This window comes from Oenanthe melanoleuca, chromosome 7, assembly GCF_029582105.1.
Source record: "Oenanthe melanoleuca isolate GR-GAL-2019-014 chromosome 7, OMel1.0, whole genome shotgun sequence".
NCBI classification, from domain to species: domain Eukaryota; kingdom Metazoa; phylum Chordata; class Aves; order Passeriformes; family Muscicapidae; genus Oenanthe; species Oenanthe melanoleuca.
The window spans coordinates 17831475-17848215 of record NC_079341.1 but is presented as its reverse complement, the minus strand read 5'-3'; the positions used below and the strand labels follow the sequence as shown (position 1 = coordinate 17848215).

Here is a 16741-nt window from a genome sequence, read left to right as displayed (position 1 = left end):
AAAACAGGCTTAATTCTTTAAATTATGCAATTATTACTTTCAAAACTATACAGTAACAGTTCATATTATGTAGCAATTTAACACTGTGATACACTGCCATTCAAGGTGAAATACAAAGTAACAACATTATATGGCTTTTTCCTGCTAGGTACCTATACCTAGTGGGAATAAAATCACAGTGCCATAAACACAAAACTAATTCTAAGCGCAGAACAAAATTGCTGCTGGTGCACCAAATCTTCCTGCCATTTTTTTGCATTATTATCAAATAAGTGAACTGCATTAAGTTAAGTTATCTCACAAGTGTTTTTTTTAACTTAGTAATATAGTCTAGCAAGTTTCAGCTCTTCACTATAAGCTGTGTAGGTATGTTATTTCTTGCATACTCAACAAAACCATTATTAAATTTACCAAATTGTAAGAAATTTTAGTTTAAAGAAATTTTAAGTTTAAATAAATTGGTGTTTAAAATACATATATAAACATAGAGAACCAAAAAGAAATTATGAACAGTCTCTTCTATAGGTAAAATACTAGAGAATGACTTTAAAAATAGACATGCAAAATTAAGACAGTAAAGACTCTTACTGTGAATTATCTTCATTATTTATTCTTTTCAGTTCTCTTATGTGAAGATTCCTAACTCTTTCCAAACGTTCAAGTTCTGCTTGTATTTCAGCTTCCTCCTGCAAATGAAAAGAAGGAAATATAAAAGCTCATTTATTTCCCATTTGAAGAGGGTATTTTTACCCCTGCATCAATACTAGTGGTGATGGAGGAACATTACATTACAAAACCCTGCTGAACTAGAAGAAAGCACTGCTTTTCTCTTGAAGCCAGAAAATTCAGAAAGATAAGGCAAAAGCCTGTTTCAAGAAATTTTTCTGTTCATGAACCCACAGGTAATGGGATGTTCATGATTTTGTTCTGCACTGTAGGGATGCTATGTGAAATGAGAAGCAGCTGGGTTTTGTACCTCAGCCAAGGAGATAAATTATCTGGGAAGCGGTCTGAAATTGATGTACAAAGGAAGAAAAAACTGAGATATGGGCTATTAGAGATTCTGTACAAACCGACAGATTAAGAAAAGACATGTAAAATATTTTAAGGCTGAAGTGCAAATCAAGTAAAAGAATAAAAGAGCACATCATTACAGCAGAAACATTCTTAAGGTGCTGATATAAAACACCAAACTCAATCTAATTTGAAAAGATTTTTCCATTTGTATCTTATTAAAACCACAAATGAAGAATGCGTATTGCATAAGATTTTAAGTGCAACTTCAAAAGAAGCATGTCAGGTAGGAGCACATTCCTTAACTAATTCCAGCACTTAATTTTATCCCATCTTTATTCTACACATTAGGAAACAATGAAATAAATAATTTATTCAGGTCCTCTAAAATCATAAAGATTTCATGATGCCTAGTTTGTGGAAACCTATGTATCTATACTCAAATTGCGAAACACACTCATTGAAAGATATTTTAGACAGGGTTATATTCATTCCAGAGTTAGTGCCTCTAGAACTTGAAAATTTGAAGAAAGGGGAGACAAAACTAGTCCATATCAGAAAGCACATAATTATGGAATTATTTTAGCTGAAAAATAAAAAACCCTGGCATCTGATACATATTTTTTTAGTAGCAGCACCCGTCATCACCTCTTGTTATTTTGGCAGAGCCTTTTGTACAGCCACATGGTATACCAAACTGGAATACTAATCTTTTCTTCAAGAGAAAAAAAAACAAACAGAAGAAAGAAAAAAATAAACTAGTATCACAAAAAGCCCAAACATATTTGTTTTTTGAAAGAAGCTAGATCAGCTCTCCAATCCAATTTATTCTCTGACTGTACAACCCAGTGGTGCTGGTAAAAGCAACAGGGCAACAGACCATTGCACAAGGGGATGGAGGCACAAGTCAGCAAGGTAGAGAGAAAATGCCATAATGATATAGTTCTGAAGCAACAACTGTATTTGTATGATCTAAAACACATATTAAATGACCACATATGCAATGAATTGAGGAGTCTGGACTAGATTATTTCAGTGAATATCCTGAAACAATCCCCATAAGCAATGGAAAAAACTTCTCATCCCAAAACAAGACATGACATGAACCTCCATGGAAGAAATGAAAAATCAAATTCCTAATAATTTAAAAGCTGGATGAAATACCACTAATCAGCCAGCAGATCTGGATGGACCATTTATTTTTCCTAAGATACAATGTCAAGAGTTGGGCTTTTTCCTGTTTATATAATGTTAAATTATTTTTTTCTATATTTAGACACATCCCTGCAGCTCTTTATTAATTATCCTGAAATGATAGGCAGTTCCTAATAACCCAGTAGTCCTTTATAAGTTCTTCTCCCCTCACAAAAGGCCACACACTCAAACACACAATTGTCTATGTTCTTCCCAAAGGCTAGCAAAAAAAAAAAAAATCCATCAGTTATGCCTGTTTTGGACCTTTTTGTTCATATATTATGCAATTCAGTGGTTCTCAAAATGTGGTTCATAGGCCAATGCTAGTCCAAAGAGAACTGGCTGGTTGCATTGTTTCCAGCTGTTATTTAGGACACTCAGGCTGTGAATACCTTTAAGCAAGAATGAACCAGCTTAGCTGCCTCAGGTCACTGCTATATAAAAGGAAGTGAGAAAACAAGAGACTCTCTCCAGGACCAAAGCAACTAGCTGGAAAAGAATTTCCTGGGTAGCAGTAGGAAAAGAAAACTGGTGGTGGCAGCATGTACAGGGCACCAAAAATAAGAGCACCAGGAAAGAATCTCAAGAGTGAAAAGGAAGAGGAGCAGTCAGCAAAACAGCATATGCTAAAGGAATGAAGAAAAAAAAATGCAAATAGCAAAGAAGCACAGAGGAGTAAGACAGCCATGTAAAATGAAGGTAACCAAACTGGTGTTCGTAGCTAATGACAAAATCTGTATCACACATTAGAATTAAAATGTAAGAATGTAGTTTTATTATTTTCTTTAGATATACTCAAATATGATTTCATAGGAATAACATTTGTTTCCCCCCATTATTTAGTCAAGGAATTTCCATCTTCTGCAAAGTACTCCAGCATTGATGCTCAAGGTGAAACTAAAATTCAGGTATTAAATAACTCTGTAACAGTTAATTTCGTGTATCATTTGAAATTACCATTAGACTTTCATAAAGTTAAAGCATGGAAAAAAACCCAACAGAATTTCCTAACAGAATTTTATGTGAAGCTGGAGCTTCTAAACCATTAACAATGAAGAACAATGCAGGCAGTTTACTTCACTAGTGCCAGCAAATTATATGCAGATTTCCTAGTACAGATTCAAATATTTTTCTGTCATATTCTTTAGAAACAGCTGCAGCTTTCTCAAGGGGCCAGTTCAGTTTATTGTAATAGGATTTTTAACAGGTGGCCTGTACATTTGAAGAAAACAGGCCTGAAACAGACTCCTGCAACATTTCAAGGCGAAAACACTATGACCTGTTTTGACTCAGCACATATAAGTCCTTTTCTTTCACTCTTGCTCAGGTGTTTCTGTCTGCATCAACTGTCATTCCATTTTACAGGTTATTCTTCAAGATCTTTGCTTGAATGAGCAATAGTTTCTTCATGTAATAATTATCTCACTACACAGATTTACTAGAATCATGGGGTTCAAGAAAAAGGTTTTTTCAGAAGTCAAAGACTAGAGTAAAATATCTGACTGCAAAAATAATTTAAGACATTAGAGAACAGATTTTCCATAAAAGTAGGAAAATTATATTCTCTTGTGATAGATAATATGCTAGCTGATAACAACTGAAGTAAATACTGCAAACAATGAAAATGTTGTATTAATTCAGAAGTACAATGATTGAGAATTGGACCTTTTCAAAGGCAAAAAAAAAAAAACCAAAAACAAAAAAAAACAAAACAAAACAAAAAAAAAAACGCCCACACATCAAACTTGTTTGGCTCACTAAGTTCTGAAACAAGAGCTCACAAACTGGAAGAGGAAGAGCAGAATTGGTGGCATCATCACTGTTAGCACTCTTAGATGGATTTAAGGAACCAGTACAGTGTTACACTGCATGGACTCATTATTGCTCCCCTGTAATCCCAGTGTTTATGAAAAATTGCACGAACAGAAACAAAAGGAAGGCCACTATTAGGCAAGAAGTAGTAGAACAATTTCAGTATAAGGTTTTTTAATCAGACAGCTCTCAACAACCTATCTCTTCATTTTGATAGTACTAATTTTCATGGGTTTTGTCACGATTAAAAAAACATACCTTCTTGAGATGTCCTAATCGCAGCTTGAAAATTTCTTCCTGCTCATGGTACTCTGCTAGAGTCAAACTGAAAATGAAACAATCATGTAATTATAGCTTTTATATGGTGGTAAACAAAACAATAGCATTTTTACTTAAAAACTACAGTACATCCAGTATCTTGTTGCTATATTGCCACCAGAAGTAAATTTTTGAACCATCTGAGCATCTTGGATTTGTCATATCAGGGTCAAAACATACTTACAGAATGCCTGCATTTGGTATTCTACAATATTAACTACCTCTCCCACTGAACCATTTCGATTCACCCAGATAGCCTGTTAATTACCTAGATACATCTTGAATCTTATCACCATCCCAGATTTTGGATAGACGGATGCTACTCCACTGCTTGGTTCTCAACTGTAACACATTCAGAAATTAGACAAGAACGATAACACTGGAGTTCTGAGCTGTGATTTACAGATGGTAGTGCAAAACCATACATTTCAATTTCATTAGCACTACATTTTGCATGAAACCACAAACTCAGCTTTGAATTCACATATGACTCTCTTGCTTGTTCTCTTTGCATCTTCCCCTTCTCAGCAATTTCTGGCTACAAATAATTCAGTGGTCCCTCACTGTCTATAGACTTGCTCAAACATAAATTCAGTTATCATACCAAGAATCAGGACTGTTTGCAGAGATTAGTAACTAGAAACCTGCAAACTGACTGCATGCGTTATTCATCTGATGAACAAAACCACCCAAAAAAAAACCCCAAGAGACTTAATTCCAGATAAGAAACCATGCACATAAGAGAAAGAGAAACAGGGGATGGGGAAGAAGAAAGAGATAGGGCCTTGTTCAAAGGGTTCACACAAATCCCTACAAAAGAAATTAAAATTACACTTTTTATTGTTTCGCCTAGACCTAACAACTTTTGGTATAATATAAAGCTAAAACTCATAGTATAATATATTCTCACAAAGTCCATATTTCTGTGGGTTCAACTATCAGCTGGGAAGATCATTACCTAAGGTGGTTAGAAGGTTATACATACTGTTTTTATTGCAAGTCTGAGGACTAGAATGTCTTGAAAATCACCAGTCATTTTCCCAGCGATGAGGGACATTAATTCAGATTTTTCTTACAGCTAATGCCAACCAACTTCAAGAAAATTTGCAGAAATCTAATAGATTATAAGACTTCTTCCTCTCTTTTAAATTTCAAGTTCACCATAATTTTCAGAATTCCAACACCTGTAATTTTATTGTGTCTCAAAAGTTGTTTATAAAGGAGTGCATCTTTTTCAGATCAAATCTGGTGGTTCTAAAGCTTTCATAGAGTGCTTTCCATTCCTCTTACTATAAATACTGAATTTTGGTGCCCACTTCCTGATCTGACCAAGATAGAAAACTGATTCAACCAAATCTCAGTGAAATTACTGAGGGGTTTTTTTTGACCACACCATCCAAATTTTCAAGAAATTGGAAAGAGCCTCACAAGTCTGTAGTTATTTCATCAGCCTTCTGGGTCTGTAACATATAGAAAACACTCAGATCAGGCGACAAAAGCACCCATCATCACATCCTGTCAGAATCTGAGAGGCAATAGTTTCTTCTAAGACATGTCATACAAAGTTACCCTGCAATGTTTTTTCTTACTGTAATTCAGTGCAGTCTTGTATTACAGTCAATCGGCATCCCCAAACACTCTGAAGGCAATGGGAGGGAGGAAATTTGCCTCTCCAAGACAGACAGAAGGTCTCTTACTATCAGATTTTGGGACCTAACATTTATATTCTTTTTCCTAGCAGAATCTTCTCTGGGTTTAGTCAGTGGGTGCTACATGTTAAAAGAAGAGGCATTAAAGCAAATGTGAAATGAGCTGTCTCCCTAGCTAGGAAAGCTGGCAATGCACTTGGACTTTGTACAGTCCAAGCAACAGCAAGAAACATAAAAAACAAATGCTCCAATTCCTGCTGTAATACATCTACTAGCACTATCAAAGAAATGCAGACCATGCTAGACAACTTACAAGAATATCCCTGACACTTTTTCAACACTTCTATTAAAACAGTAAAATACTCTAATATGGATTCTCAGTTAAAAAAGACCTATGCCAATGTTTACAAGGCATTGTAAACAAAGAAATAAAAAAAAAAATTTGCCATTTCCAGATTCTCGTCTACAGTAAAAAATATACCTTGTGCATTTCCAGAAATACAGATAGTAAAGTTTGTCTTTCTCAGGAAGAATAGTCAGTATCTTAGGTGGCTTAGCAATGCTGAACCACCAGTAAAGCACACTCAAAATACAAAGTTATGACATGACCTACCAGAACTTTCAGTGAACACTGAGAGCCCTAAAACCACAGATCCCCTTAAAAAGTGACATAATATGGAAAATCTGGTCCTTTGTATAAAACCTGAGGTGTCCACCCAGAGTTACAAAGTGCCTAGACAGCTCTAGCAAGTATCGCCTTTCAAAAAGTCCTGGAACAGCCCTCTTGAGCACAGAGCACAACTTGGACATCAGATTGAAAACATTAACATTCAGAGTCACTCTTTCCATGTTTCTATGCCATAACCCAATAAATGATTGTTTTCCATTTTTCTATTTCCTTACAAATCTAACTCTATTAGAAGCACAGCATGTTTCCCAGCAATCTAAAACTGTCATTACTGACCATCACACTTCAGAGAAAGGGATAAAACACAGAGCAGTCACTTTGGATTTTGTTCATTTACTTCTGAGAAATAAAACTTTATTCTCTCATACTCAGAAACACTTTTTTTTTTGGAATTTAATAACTTTTATCTAAAAATACAGTGTACTTGGTATTAAAATAGCACACAAGGAACAGCAGTAAGCCAATAATAGTGTCTGTTTTCTGGCTGTAGGCACCAGCCCATTCCACAGTCTGAAAACATCTTACCAGCCTAGAGACTGTTCCTCATCAGCCACTACTTTCTACCTGCATCCACTCACCATACCTTTTGCAGGGAGGTGGCATGATGGAGACAGCATCTGAAAACAGAATTACAGAATGACACAATGTCTGGGTTGAAGGGACCTTAAAGATCATCTAGTTCCAACCCTCCTGTCAAGGGCAGAGAGGAATGCCACCTACTAGGTCTGGTTGCTCAGAGCACCATCCAAGGCACCTGCAAGACACCACAGTTTCCTGCAGAAGGGGCTGCTCCTCTATCACTTGAGACACACAGGCCTCATCAGGCAGGGAGGGAGAAAGGATGAGGAGCACAGGGTAGGGATGTCAATCACAAAAAAGGCTGCTGCCATCTGAAGCTGGATAGTAAGACCTGGGGCTAATCTGAGGAGCACTGGGGAAGAAGGGCAGCTGGGAACAGGTTGCATGAATTAATGTGGCAACTGTCTGGTCCTGACCATGATCTTTTCTGCACAAAATTACTGTACAATAAATGCTGTATTTTAACTGTCTGCGGCCAAATAAACTCTCAAACATATGCAATAAATTCCTGAAAATCCCTAAAATGCACTGGACATATTCTGTGCATCTAACATAATTCTCCTGTGACATATAGGTGTCATGATGTGCCACTCTTACTTGTTGCTGAAAGAAAGTAGATAGTTTTCCTGGCTTGAAAGGCTTGATTGCCACCAATTAAAACTTTTTTCTTTTTTTTTTTAATTAGAAAGAATAGGCTTTTCAGAGGCTTGTGTTTTCACCACCCAGTCTCAAAGATTTTGACACAATATAGATGTGTAGACATAACCAGTCTTCTTTTTACTTCTTCCTCGTATGTGCAGACAAAATCTTCTACAATCAAAATTCTTTTACTAGTGGGTACAGACAAGACAAAAAACCCAAACTAGCCACGTGTTCCTTGCTCTTCACCATGATCAGGCCTGGTATCCCTACAAGCATCTCTCTTCCCACCTCTACCCTGGTGGAAAAGCATCCTGCATATATAGGCATAGCAGATTGCAGCCATGCTCCCAAACAGCCATACATACATCCAATGCAAGTTTTCCGGCTACAGTTTTTGAAGCTCTTCACTTTTGGCCCAAGTTTGTTCTCACTCCAGTTCCCCAAATTTCTACAAGGATGAAAAAACTTCAACCAAGTCAAAACCTTTCATGACGTCTTTTCACCCATTGTTTCCATGTTTGCCTTAGAAATAGACTGCCTCAGGGAAGGAGCTGTCTTTACTTGTCCAGTAAAGCCTAGACACATTGTTGGCACTTCAGCCTGAAAAAGTTCCTGAAAATATTTTTATTTGTTCCATACAGAACAGAATGCTCCTGCTAAATGATACATTTGTTCAGGCACAGTAACAAACCCTGCCAGCTCTCTCTGCTGTCCCAGTCCAAACTGCATGCAGGGACAAGGACACATCCAGGCTACCATGGAGGAACTGGGCAGCACTTGAAGAGGTGACAGGGAAGTGAATACAACTGAAAGGGCTGAAGCTGCATAGGAAGGATTCCACCATCTAAACCAAATAAAACATTGCTCCTAGAAGTAACTGTCTCAAGAAATAAGAGCTGCTTCCATAAAGTGGGGACCTGCACGATAATATTACAAAATCCTCTCACACATCGCCAAAGGATTTGGAAGACAGTTTTCAAACAAATTATTTTCCCAGGGCTAAGAAGGCAACCTCTACTTCAAATAAATATTTTTTCTTTAAATACATTTAAATTTATTCCTTCCACGTAAGACTAATAAAATTACTTTGCTCAGCAGAAAACAGAACTCTCAAAATTGAAGCTACTTTTTAGTTTTGGCTTGGGCCACAAAAAGGAGAAGAATGATGGAAAACCAGGACAGTGCTTAGATTCATGTGTTCCATGTTACTTGAAGCACTAAGCCACCATTCACTCATAAGACACTGGAAGACTGGCCACTTTTATACACACCACTTCAGAGTAAAAATTCTGCTTTTAGGTTTCTATCACAGACCACAGTATATTCAGCTAAACTAAAACAATGCCTCATTAAGAATGCCTCAGGCAACACCTTCAGTCTGTTTCAAAATAGTTGACACCTGTTTGCAGAAAAAGCTTCAATACTCCTGATAGTTACAAAGCTATAAATCATTTGTCAATACCAGAAGCTGGAGATATTTTTTCATGCAAACAATGCAGTGGTAAAGACACCTGTCGGTAACAATCTCTAACAAGCTGTTTGTATGTTTAAAATAAACCTGCTTGATCACTTGCATATATGTTGTACTAATTCACAACTGGTTTAGTTCATTTATCTCAAGCAGCTCTGCATTTCCTCTTGCCTCATATAAACAAAAACTTTTCCATTTGACTATACTAATTAAGATCATTACTGTCAAAGTAATGCAGGAACAGTCATAAGCAATGTAATAGGAGAGAATCATGTAGTGCACGACAAATTTACTCTAAAATGGAAGTACATAATTAATGTTTTACCAAGATACACAAAACAATTCTGTACTGAGAAGCAGAAAGGAGTCAACACATAATACTACAATACAAAGTTATAACAAATCCTAAATACAAAAATCCCCTTTCAACTAAAGCCCTAAGAGCATAATGTAGCTAAATGATTCTGTGATTTCAGGATGCATTACAGACCTCCTCAAAGATCTGAAACAAAATTTATAAGCTTACAATAGAGGCAAGTAAACTCATATCTAGACTATATAATGATCAAAGGACGATCCTTAAATGCAGAACAGTTTTGGTTCAGTAACTGCTTACATTTTTGCTAGCACTAGATACAAAAGGAAAAATTTGATTGTTCTCCTGGCAATTCCATAACAAGCAAGCATTTTCATGTGTCATTTAATACGTAACTGGTTAAGCCAGATGAAATGAAAATTTGAAGTCTTTAGTAAATTGGAAATTATTTAACACCATGTAACACCAGAAAATATTCTGAAATTTATTAGCAAGAATTCATCTTGTCCTACTTAAAAATTAGAACATGTTGTCTGTATTTTTTCCCCAATTTATATTTTACCATCTCTCAAAGCAGCAACAAGATTATGGGAGTATAACCAGCCAAAAGTTAGCAAATTAAAACCTCTGTAAATTTCCAGGTATTTTCCATTACTTATATGTTACTTTTAATAACAGGAGGGATTGCATTCAAAAGCACAGCAGTATTATTTTTAAGACAACAGCAGTATTTACTGATATTCTGAAGTATTAATTATGATCTAAGAAGAAATACAGGCACTAAGCATTACTAAAGAGTCACAATAAGCGATGACTTTCCAGCTCTTTACCAAAACACGAGCAATGCTAACCAAGATTTGCTTACACTGCCAGCCTTACTACTGTATCTTCATGGCTTTTTTGGCACAGTAAAACAACTTCACAATGTGAATTTTAAGAATGATGCATTATGCAAAACACATGCAGCTGTCTTCAAAGGGATGGTCCAAATGTATTTATTTAGCAGATCTAACCAGAGCAATTCATATACTCTCCATCCTGGGAGGTATAAATGACTGCCTCCATACCAGAGAGGGGACAAGTGACCATGCTCAATACAGGTAGCTTACTTCTACAACATAACACAGATTAATTTGCTACTCTTTTTAAGCCTAATAATTTGCTTTTTACTTAAAAATAAACTAGGAACAGATACACTATCAGCTGCAGCCTCTTAGCATAAAGGGCAGTAACTAGTATCTTGAAGCAGCAATTTCATAAAATATTCAAATTAAATGTCAAGAACACATCTTTGTGTGCCTTGAATTATACCCTTTTTGTCCACAGGAAAAAAAAAGTCCCTAGAAAAAGGAGTTCTTTAATAAGTTTCAGTTTTTATGTTTCAATGACAAAAAATTACAACACTGTTAATATGTGAAATGGGATCAGTAACTTCTGACAGTTGGTCTTAGGATGTAGCATTCAGAAAAGGGGGAAAAGATACTATTTCCAATTGTTTTAAGACATGTCTTCAAATACTAAAGGCTGAAAGAAGTTTTTTTATCAACTGAATACAATTATATGGAAAAAAAAATCTCCAACTAAAAGAGAAGCTCTTAAACCAATGTGGATAAAGAAAAGTTTGATTGGTATCAGTGACATTACAAGACTAAGAAGCCAGGATAAGGACACTCCTAGATCAGGATAACATAAGGAACATTGCCTATCTCCAGAATAGGCCCTTCTCTGGTGACTTTACAAAAAATAAGCAGTACAACAACTTCACAGGCAGTGCAATTCTACAACAACTTCATAGACAGTGGTGCCAATTCCCTAACATCAGCAAGTCCTCAGTGAGAATATAGCTGCTGAATATACCGAGTGTCTTTTTATGCTGTTATTTGAACAGAACACACACAGACAATATCTGAGAATTTATGTAAAAGACTGATTGAAATGTTAAACTTACAGCTGTGGTAAATTGGGTCTAACAAAGGGATCGTTTTCTGCCCCATTCACAGCTTTATTTTTCCTCTGCTTGGGTTCAGAATTGGCAGATGGTGCCTGAGAATTATTTGTAGTTGGAGGCTTTCGCTTGGCCAGGAGCTTTCTTTGCCTTTCAATGTCTTCCCTTTGTTGATTCACCCACTCTTGCTGCCTGTAAACCCCAAAAAAAGCTTTATTAAAGTTTCATAAATTTGCATTTTTTCAAGAACTATCTTTTTAACTGAAAAGGCATTTAGAAATTTCTTAAAACTTACTGTACATGTGAAAATGTTTCCTAGGAGAATAAACACCAGTGCTCTTCATGAAGTGGAAAAATTTGGTAAAGTTATGGCACAATTTATTTTTTAAATATACTGTGGTTTCGAGGGGATTGTTTGTTTTTTGTTGTTGTTTGGGGGTTTTGTGGAGTTTTTTGTTTTGTTTTTAAAAGTGTTATGCATGACTTCTGCACTAGAAAAAGAAAAAAAAATCTGAGCTGGTGGATACCTTAAAAACACCCCTGACAGCAACAATAGAGAGTACCTGATTTTTTATAGGCCAAATACTGAATATATATCTGATCATTCCCAAATAAATCATCAGTTTGGTTGTAGGGTAAACGATTGCAACTTTTATGCAAAACACATCTACAGACAGTTTTTAAGACTGGTTAGAAAAACAGTGTCCCAGAAAATCACATAAATGCTAGGACTAAATACTGCCCTTCAAAAATTAAAATCTTGGTGAATTACTTTTTAAAATATATGTATTCTTCTATCTGTATATCTATTGGTACCTCTAATGAATTAGACTTATTAACAATGAATACCTTTGGAGTTTAAGTTATATTACCACCACCTCAGAGAGTCTTGCAGAGCCCTCTTGCTTGGCCCCATCTCTGCTGAACACCTGTTATGGCAGCTCTTCTCCAGGTGCTTGCCCCCTCCATCCACTTGCACTAGACCCTATCTGAGGCTGCCAGATTTGTCACTGCTCCTTCACAGCACTAAGGAGCAGGATGCTGGAAAAAGCTGCTGCCAGAAGGATGTGCAGTTAGCACCTATGTGACCAGTGAGAGCTTCACAGACCTCATCTGTCCCAATGACCACCACTGATACATAGTTATCCCCCTGAAAAATCACTGATTTACCTTTATAGTTCTGTCAGCTGAGTGGAATGACTATGTGCTGCTTATTTACTACATTCATGCCTTTTTAAAGATAGTTAAAACAAAGTGAAACCAAACTGTTTATCAAAGACACACAACCTTAGCATTCCCTCAGCTGATTAATGGAGTTCTATACTCTATTCTCAGTCTTCCAAAGGCAAAGCAAATTAGTACCTATGAAAAGTTGCTTCAATCCTAGAACACTAGTAATAAAAAACCCCACTAGAGGGAAGTAAAAATTAGTGAGAATTTTAAGAACATAGCATTGACTAACTTCACAAGATTTTGAAATGCAAAGCCATCTGTCCACTGTTCAGTAAATGAAGCACCATGACGAACTGTTGTAAAATGCCCCAGGCGTAATCTGTCTTGCATGCTCTTCTCTCTGCTTGCCAGCTTCTCCTGTGTGCTCTAAGAAAACAAAAAAAATTCATATTTAGTAACACTGAAGTGTTCAAGAAGTCAATAAACACTCACGGTTTTTTTTTCCTTGAACAGCCTTTTAAGGCAGGGATAAGAGGAGAGTAAACAAAAATATGTTGCAGTATTTGCCCCATTTATTCTAATTTCTACAGAACTCAAGCATCTGCAGTTGCCAGAACCAGTACTGGAGGACAATTTCTGCAACAAAAAACCCAGCTGAGTTTGGCTCAGTTTTCCTATAAAGTTTGCTGCTCTTCATCATTAAAAACCCACTTTATTTAGACTATCAGCATCAGAGAGGATAGAAATAAGATTATCGGTACATGTCTACTACAACAAATGAGCTGACTCAGATATCATAAAGAAAACACTTTCTATACTTAGCCTGGAAACTTCCTTGACAAAGCATCTATGTTACTACTTGTACCACAGTGACTTGGGGCAGGGACCTCTGTGTGGCAATGCACTGTGGGCAGCTTAACTGCAATCAGATATTCACTGGCAGTGACAGAGGCAGAAGTCCTGCTCAGAATCAGCACTGGTACCACAAGCATCCTTGGGATGTGTCAACCAAGTGAGTCTGCCTGGTACTCCTCAGAGAAGAAAGAGCACTATGAACAACTAAAGCAAGGAAACCTCTTCAATTGTTACAAATGCTTGCTTCAAAAGAAATGTCTATGGCCTGAAATCATACACACACACACAAAAAAAGTGAAAAGTTGTCAGAATTAAGGATCTTTTTACAAAAAGACCTCTAGACTGAACAAGGGCCTTTCACAGGAAACATCCCTTGTGGTACTCTCAGTCTGAAGGGATGCACTTACAATCATGCCAAATAGATCTGATGCATCTTTTCCCTGCATTCCCCTCATGCTGGAACTTAAAAAGATCTGCAATAATTTATGACATGCTAGTGAGAAAACTCTCCTGAATCCTCCAATGGCTACCTTGCTGCCATTGTACATGACAGCAGCTAGCACTGTGGAAGGCAGCTCTTAAACTTTTTTGTACCTTAATTTCTGATAACATGATTTGCTAGTAACTTTTTAAGATTTGTTAAAAATGAGGCTATTTTAAAGAAGAGGGAGAGAAACAGGGTATCCTTGTCTTCTAATAAATTGCTACTAGTTTAAATATAATTGGCACGAAATTTCAAAACAATAATTCTTTCATTAATAGTAGTATGAAGGTAGACCATTCCATTAATTCTGAGCTAACATGGCATTTTATCATCTTACATCAAAAATTACCTTAGCCAGTTAAGTATCTCTCAAAGAGATATTATCCATCTCCTCTTCACAACAGATTATATTCAAAAATTCTTTTATCCACCATGATCTAACAATTCGTCGAGAAAATATGCCATATACTAAATTTCTAACTTTTATGCTTTGCTATGTTGAATTACTTATGATGGGTAAATCCTTAAATTTAAAAAGGTACATTTTCCACTATCTGAAAAAGGCTAAATGTTTTATTTAGCTTATTCAGGTTTATAAAAATACTGCCTGATAGAGACCATGGATATGAACTTTCGATCTCAAGTGAATAATGTGAAAAAGTTGAAGTGAAAATGAAGGAATCATAATGGAGTTTTACTTCAATCTCCCAGCTTTTATCACAAAGACCTTAAGAGTAGTTAACTTACCTTTTCAATTAGTAGCTTCTTGCTCATTGAAATACATTTGTTTAACCTTTCTTTGTATTTTTCAAGTAGTTTTTGTTGTTCATCTATTTGTCTTCTAAGATCACAATTAGCCTAATAAACATATACAAAATATGAAGAGATAGATTACAATACTGTTTTTAAATGAACTGTCACAGAAAATATATCTACTCTCACATGACTGAAATAGAAACATACATACATAAACACATCTATTTATCTAAATAAAAATTTCATTTCACAGACCTATCCCTATCTACAGAAGGATGCCTTGCTTCTTTTTTATTTCCTTTATATTGTCCTGCAATATGTACAACAGAGCATTCAGCATAATGACAATATATAAAAGCTCTATACCAATGTCATGTTCAGCTCTTCACTGACGGCTTGATTTACATTCAAACTGGAAGTTTAAATTTTAACATCAGATCTTTTTATATTATTTCTGAAGTCACGTGAGTCCTAACACCTTCAATTTAAAATAAAAAAATTCACAATGATAAAAGTTTCAATGATCTGAGTAGGAAGTTTAACAAATTCCTTGTGCTCCAATTATATTTAACTTATTACCTTAAAAATCCCACAACAATATTATTTTGATTAAAACAAAATTTTTAAAAAATAGTTTAGGGTTGTCTATCCCATATTGTTGAACATGTGTTAAAACAATCTACATATACAATTTCATATTGTATGTTAATATTTTTATACACTGCACAGATGTATGTACACATATAAACACTAAACAGACTACGACTTGTGAATACAGGTTTGTTTCATATTTCATATTTCTGTATACTCCCTCTCCAGTGCTTCCTTCAAGAGGATAAGCATTAAGATCTTTTTTCTAAAAGCAGGTATTCAAGCACAGGATAACATAGTTTTCTTATTGAAGGTAGTTATTCATTGCCTGTAATTATTTCTGTCACAATCACCTCCATTCTGAAAATGCCAACAGTTGTTTCACAGATAATGGCTATTCACAATCAGAAGAAAAAAAAAAAAAAACCCTCAAAAACCACCCATGAGGTGAATATTAAATTATGAATTTAAGGAATTAATCGACTGCCTGCAAACACTGCACCTTCGGAAGTCTGTAAACATATTTAATCATTAACAAGTTGTAGCACAGAAGCTGAAAAAACCACATTTCATTATACAGACTTCTTAAATTTAAGAAAAAATTACAAAAATCAAAAACTTGTTGTACCTTTTTTTTTACATAATTTTAAAAAAATCTAAAACATTATCCTCATATTTAGTCTGTTTTTCTGATTAAATACCTTTACTTCAGGTCCAACACTTACCCTGAGTAAGTCATCTATACGACCTTCTTTCTTTTCCAAGTCTTGATTTTTATTACTTTCTAGTGCAGCTAATTTCAGCATTGTGAGATCAGTCTAGAAAAAACATTTTGAAATATTTATCCTTTCTTTTTTACAATTACAGTACAATTCTTCTTATGCTCATTAGGCAGAGAAATAAACTACTTTATAATATTTAACAAGACTAGCAAATCTTATTTTCAGGTGTCTGGAAGTGTCATGAAAGATTCTTATTCAGAATCACTTTCCCTCTTCATGAGGACAACTGTGAACAGTTGGGACATTAACAGTATTAAGAAGATTTCATCATTAACTGAGAAGTTACTGTTCATAAAAAAACATAAAAAACAGGGCAAGAAGGTAAATGTCAACTAATTAATTTCTCTGTATAGGTCAACAGGTGAAGCAACCTATTCCTGACTAATGTGAGACAGAACAGATCATGTCAGAAGTGGCAGAGAGAATGAAACAGTTTATTTCAGCTTTTAAACGTCACGTCAGAATTGTGTGT

The 16741-nt window shown here is 35.6% G+C and overlaps 1 protein-coding gene across 3 annotated transcripts in view; it reads right to left on the bottom strand.

The window, feature by feature from the left end:
• Window positions 1–16741, bottom strand: part of TLK1 (tousled like kinase 1) — a 66769-nt gene that overhangs the window by 11554 nt on the left and 38474 nt on the right. For all 3 annotated transcript variants that reach the window (XM_056496432.1, XM_056496431.1, XM_056496430.1), the window contains exons 8-13: window positions 16213–16305; window positions 14888–14998; window positions 13091–13227; window positions 11632–11820; window positions 4279–4345; window positions 589–686 (exon numbers count right to left, since the gene is read on the bottom strand). In XM_056496432.1, coding sequence (XP_056352407.1) covers window positions 589–686; window positions 4279–4345; window positions 11632–11820; window positions 13091–13227; window positions 14888–14998; window positions 16213–16305 — 695 coding nt within the window. The remainder of the gene's footprint in view (window positions 1–588; window positions 687–4278; window positions 4346–11631; window positions 11821–13090; window positions 13228–14887; window positions 14999–16212; window positions 16306–16741) is intronic.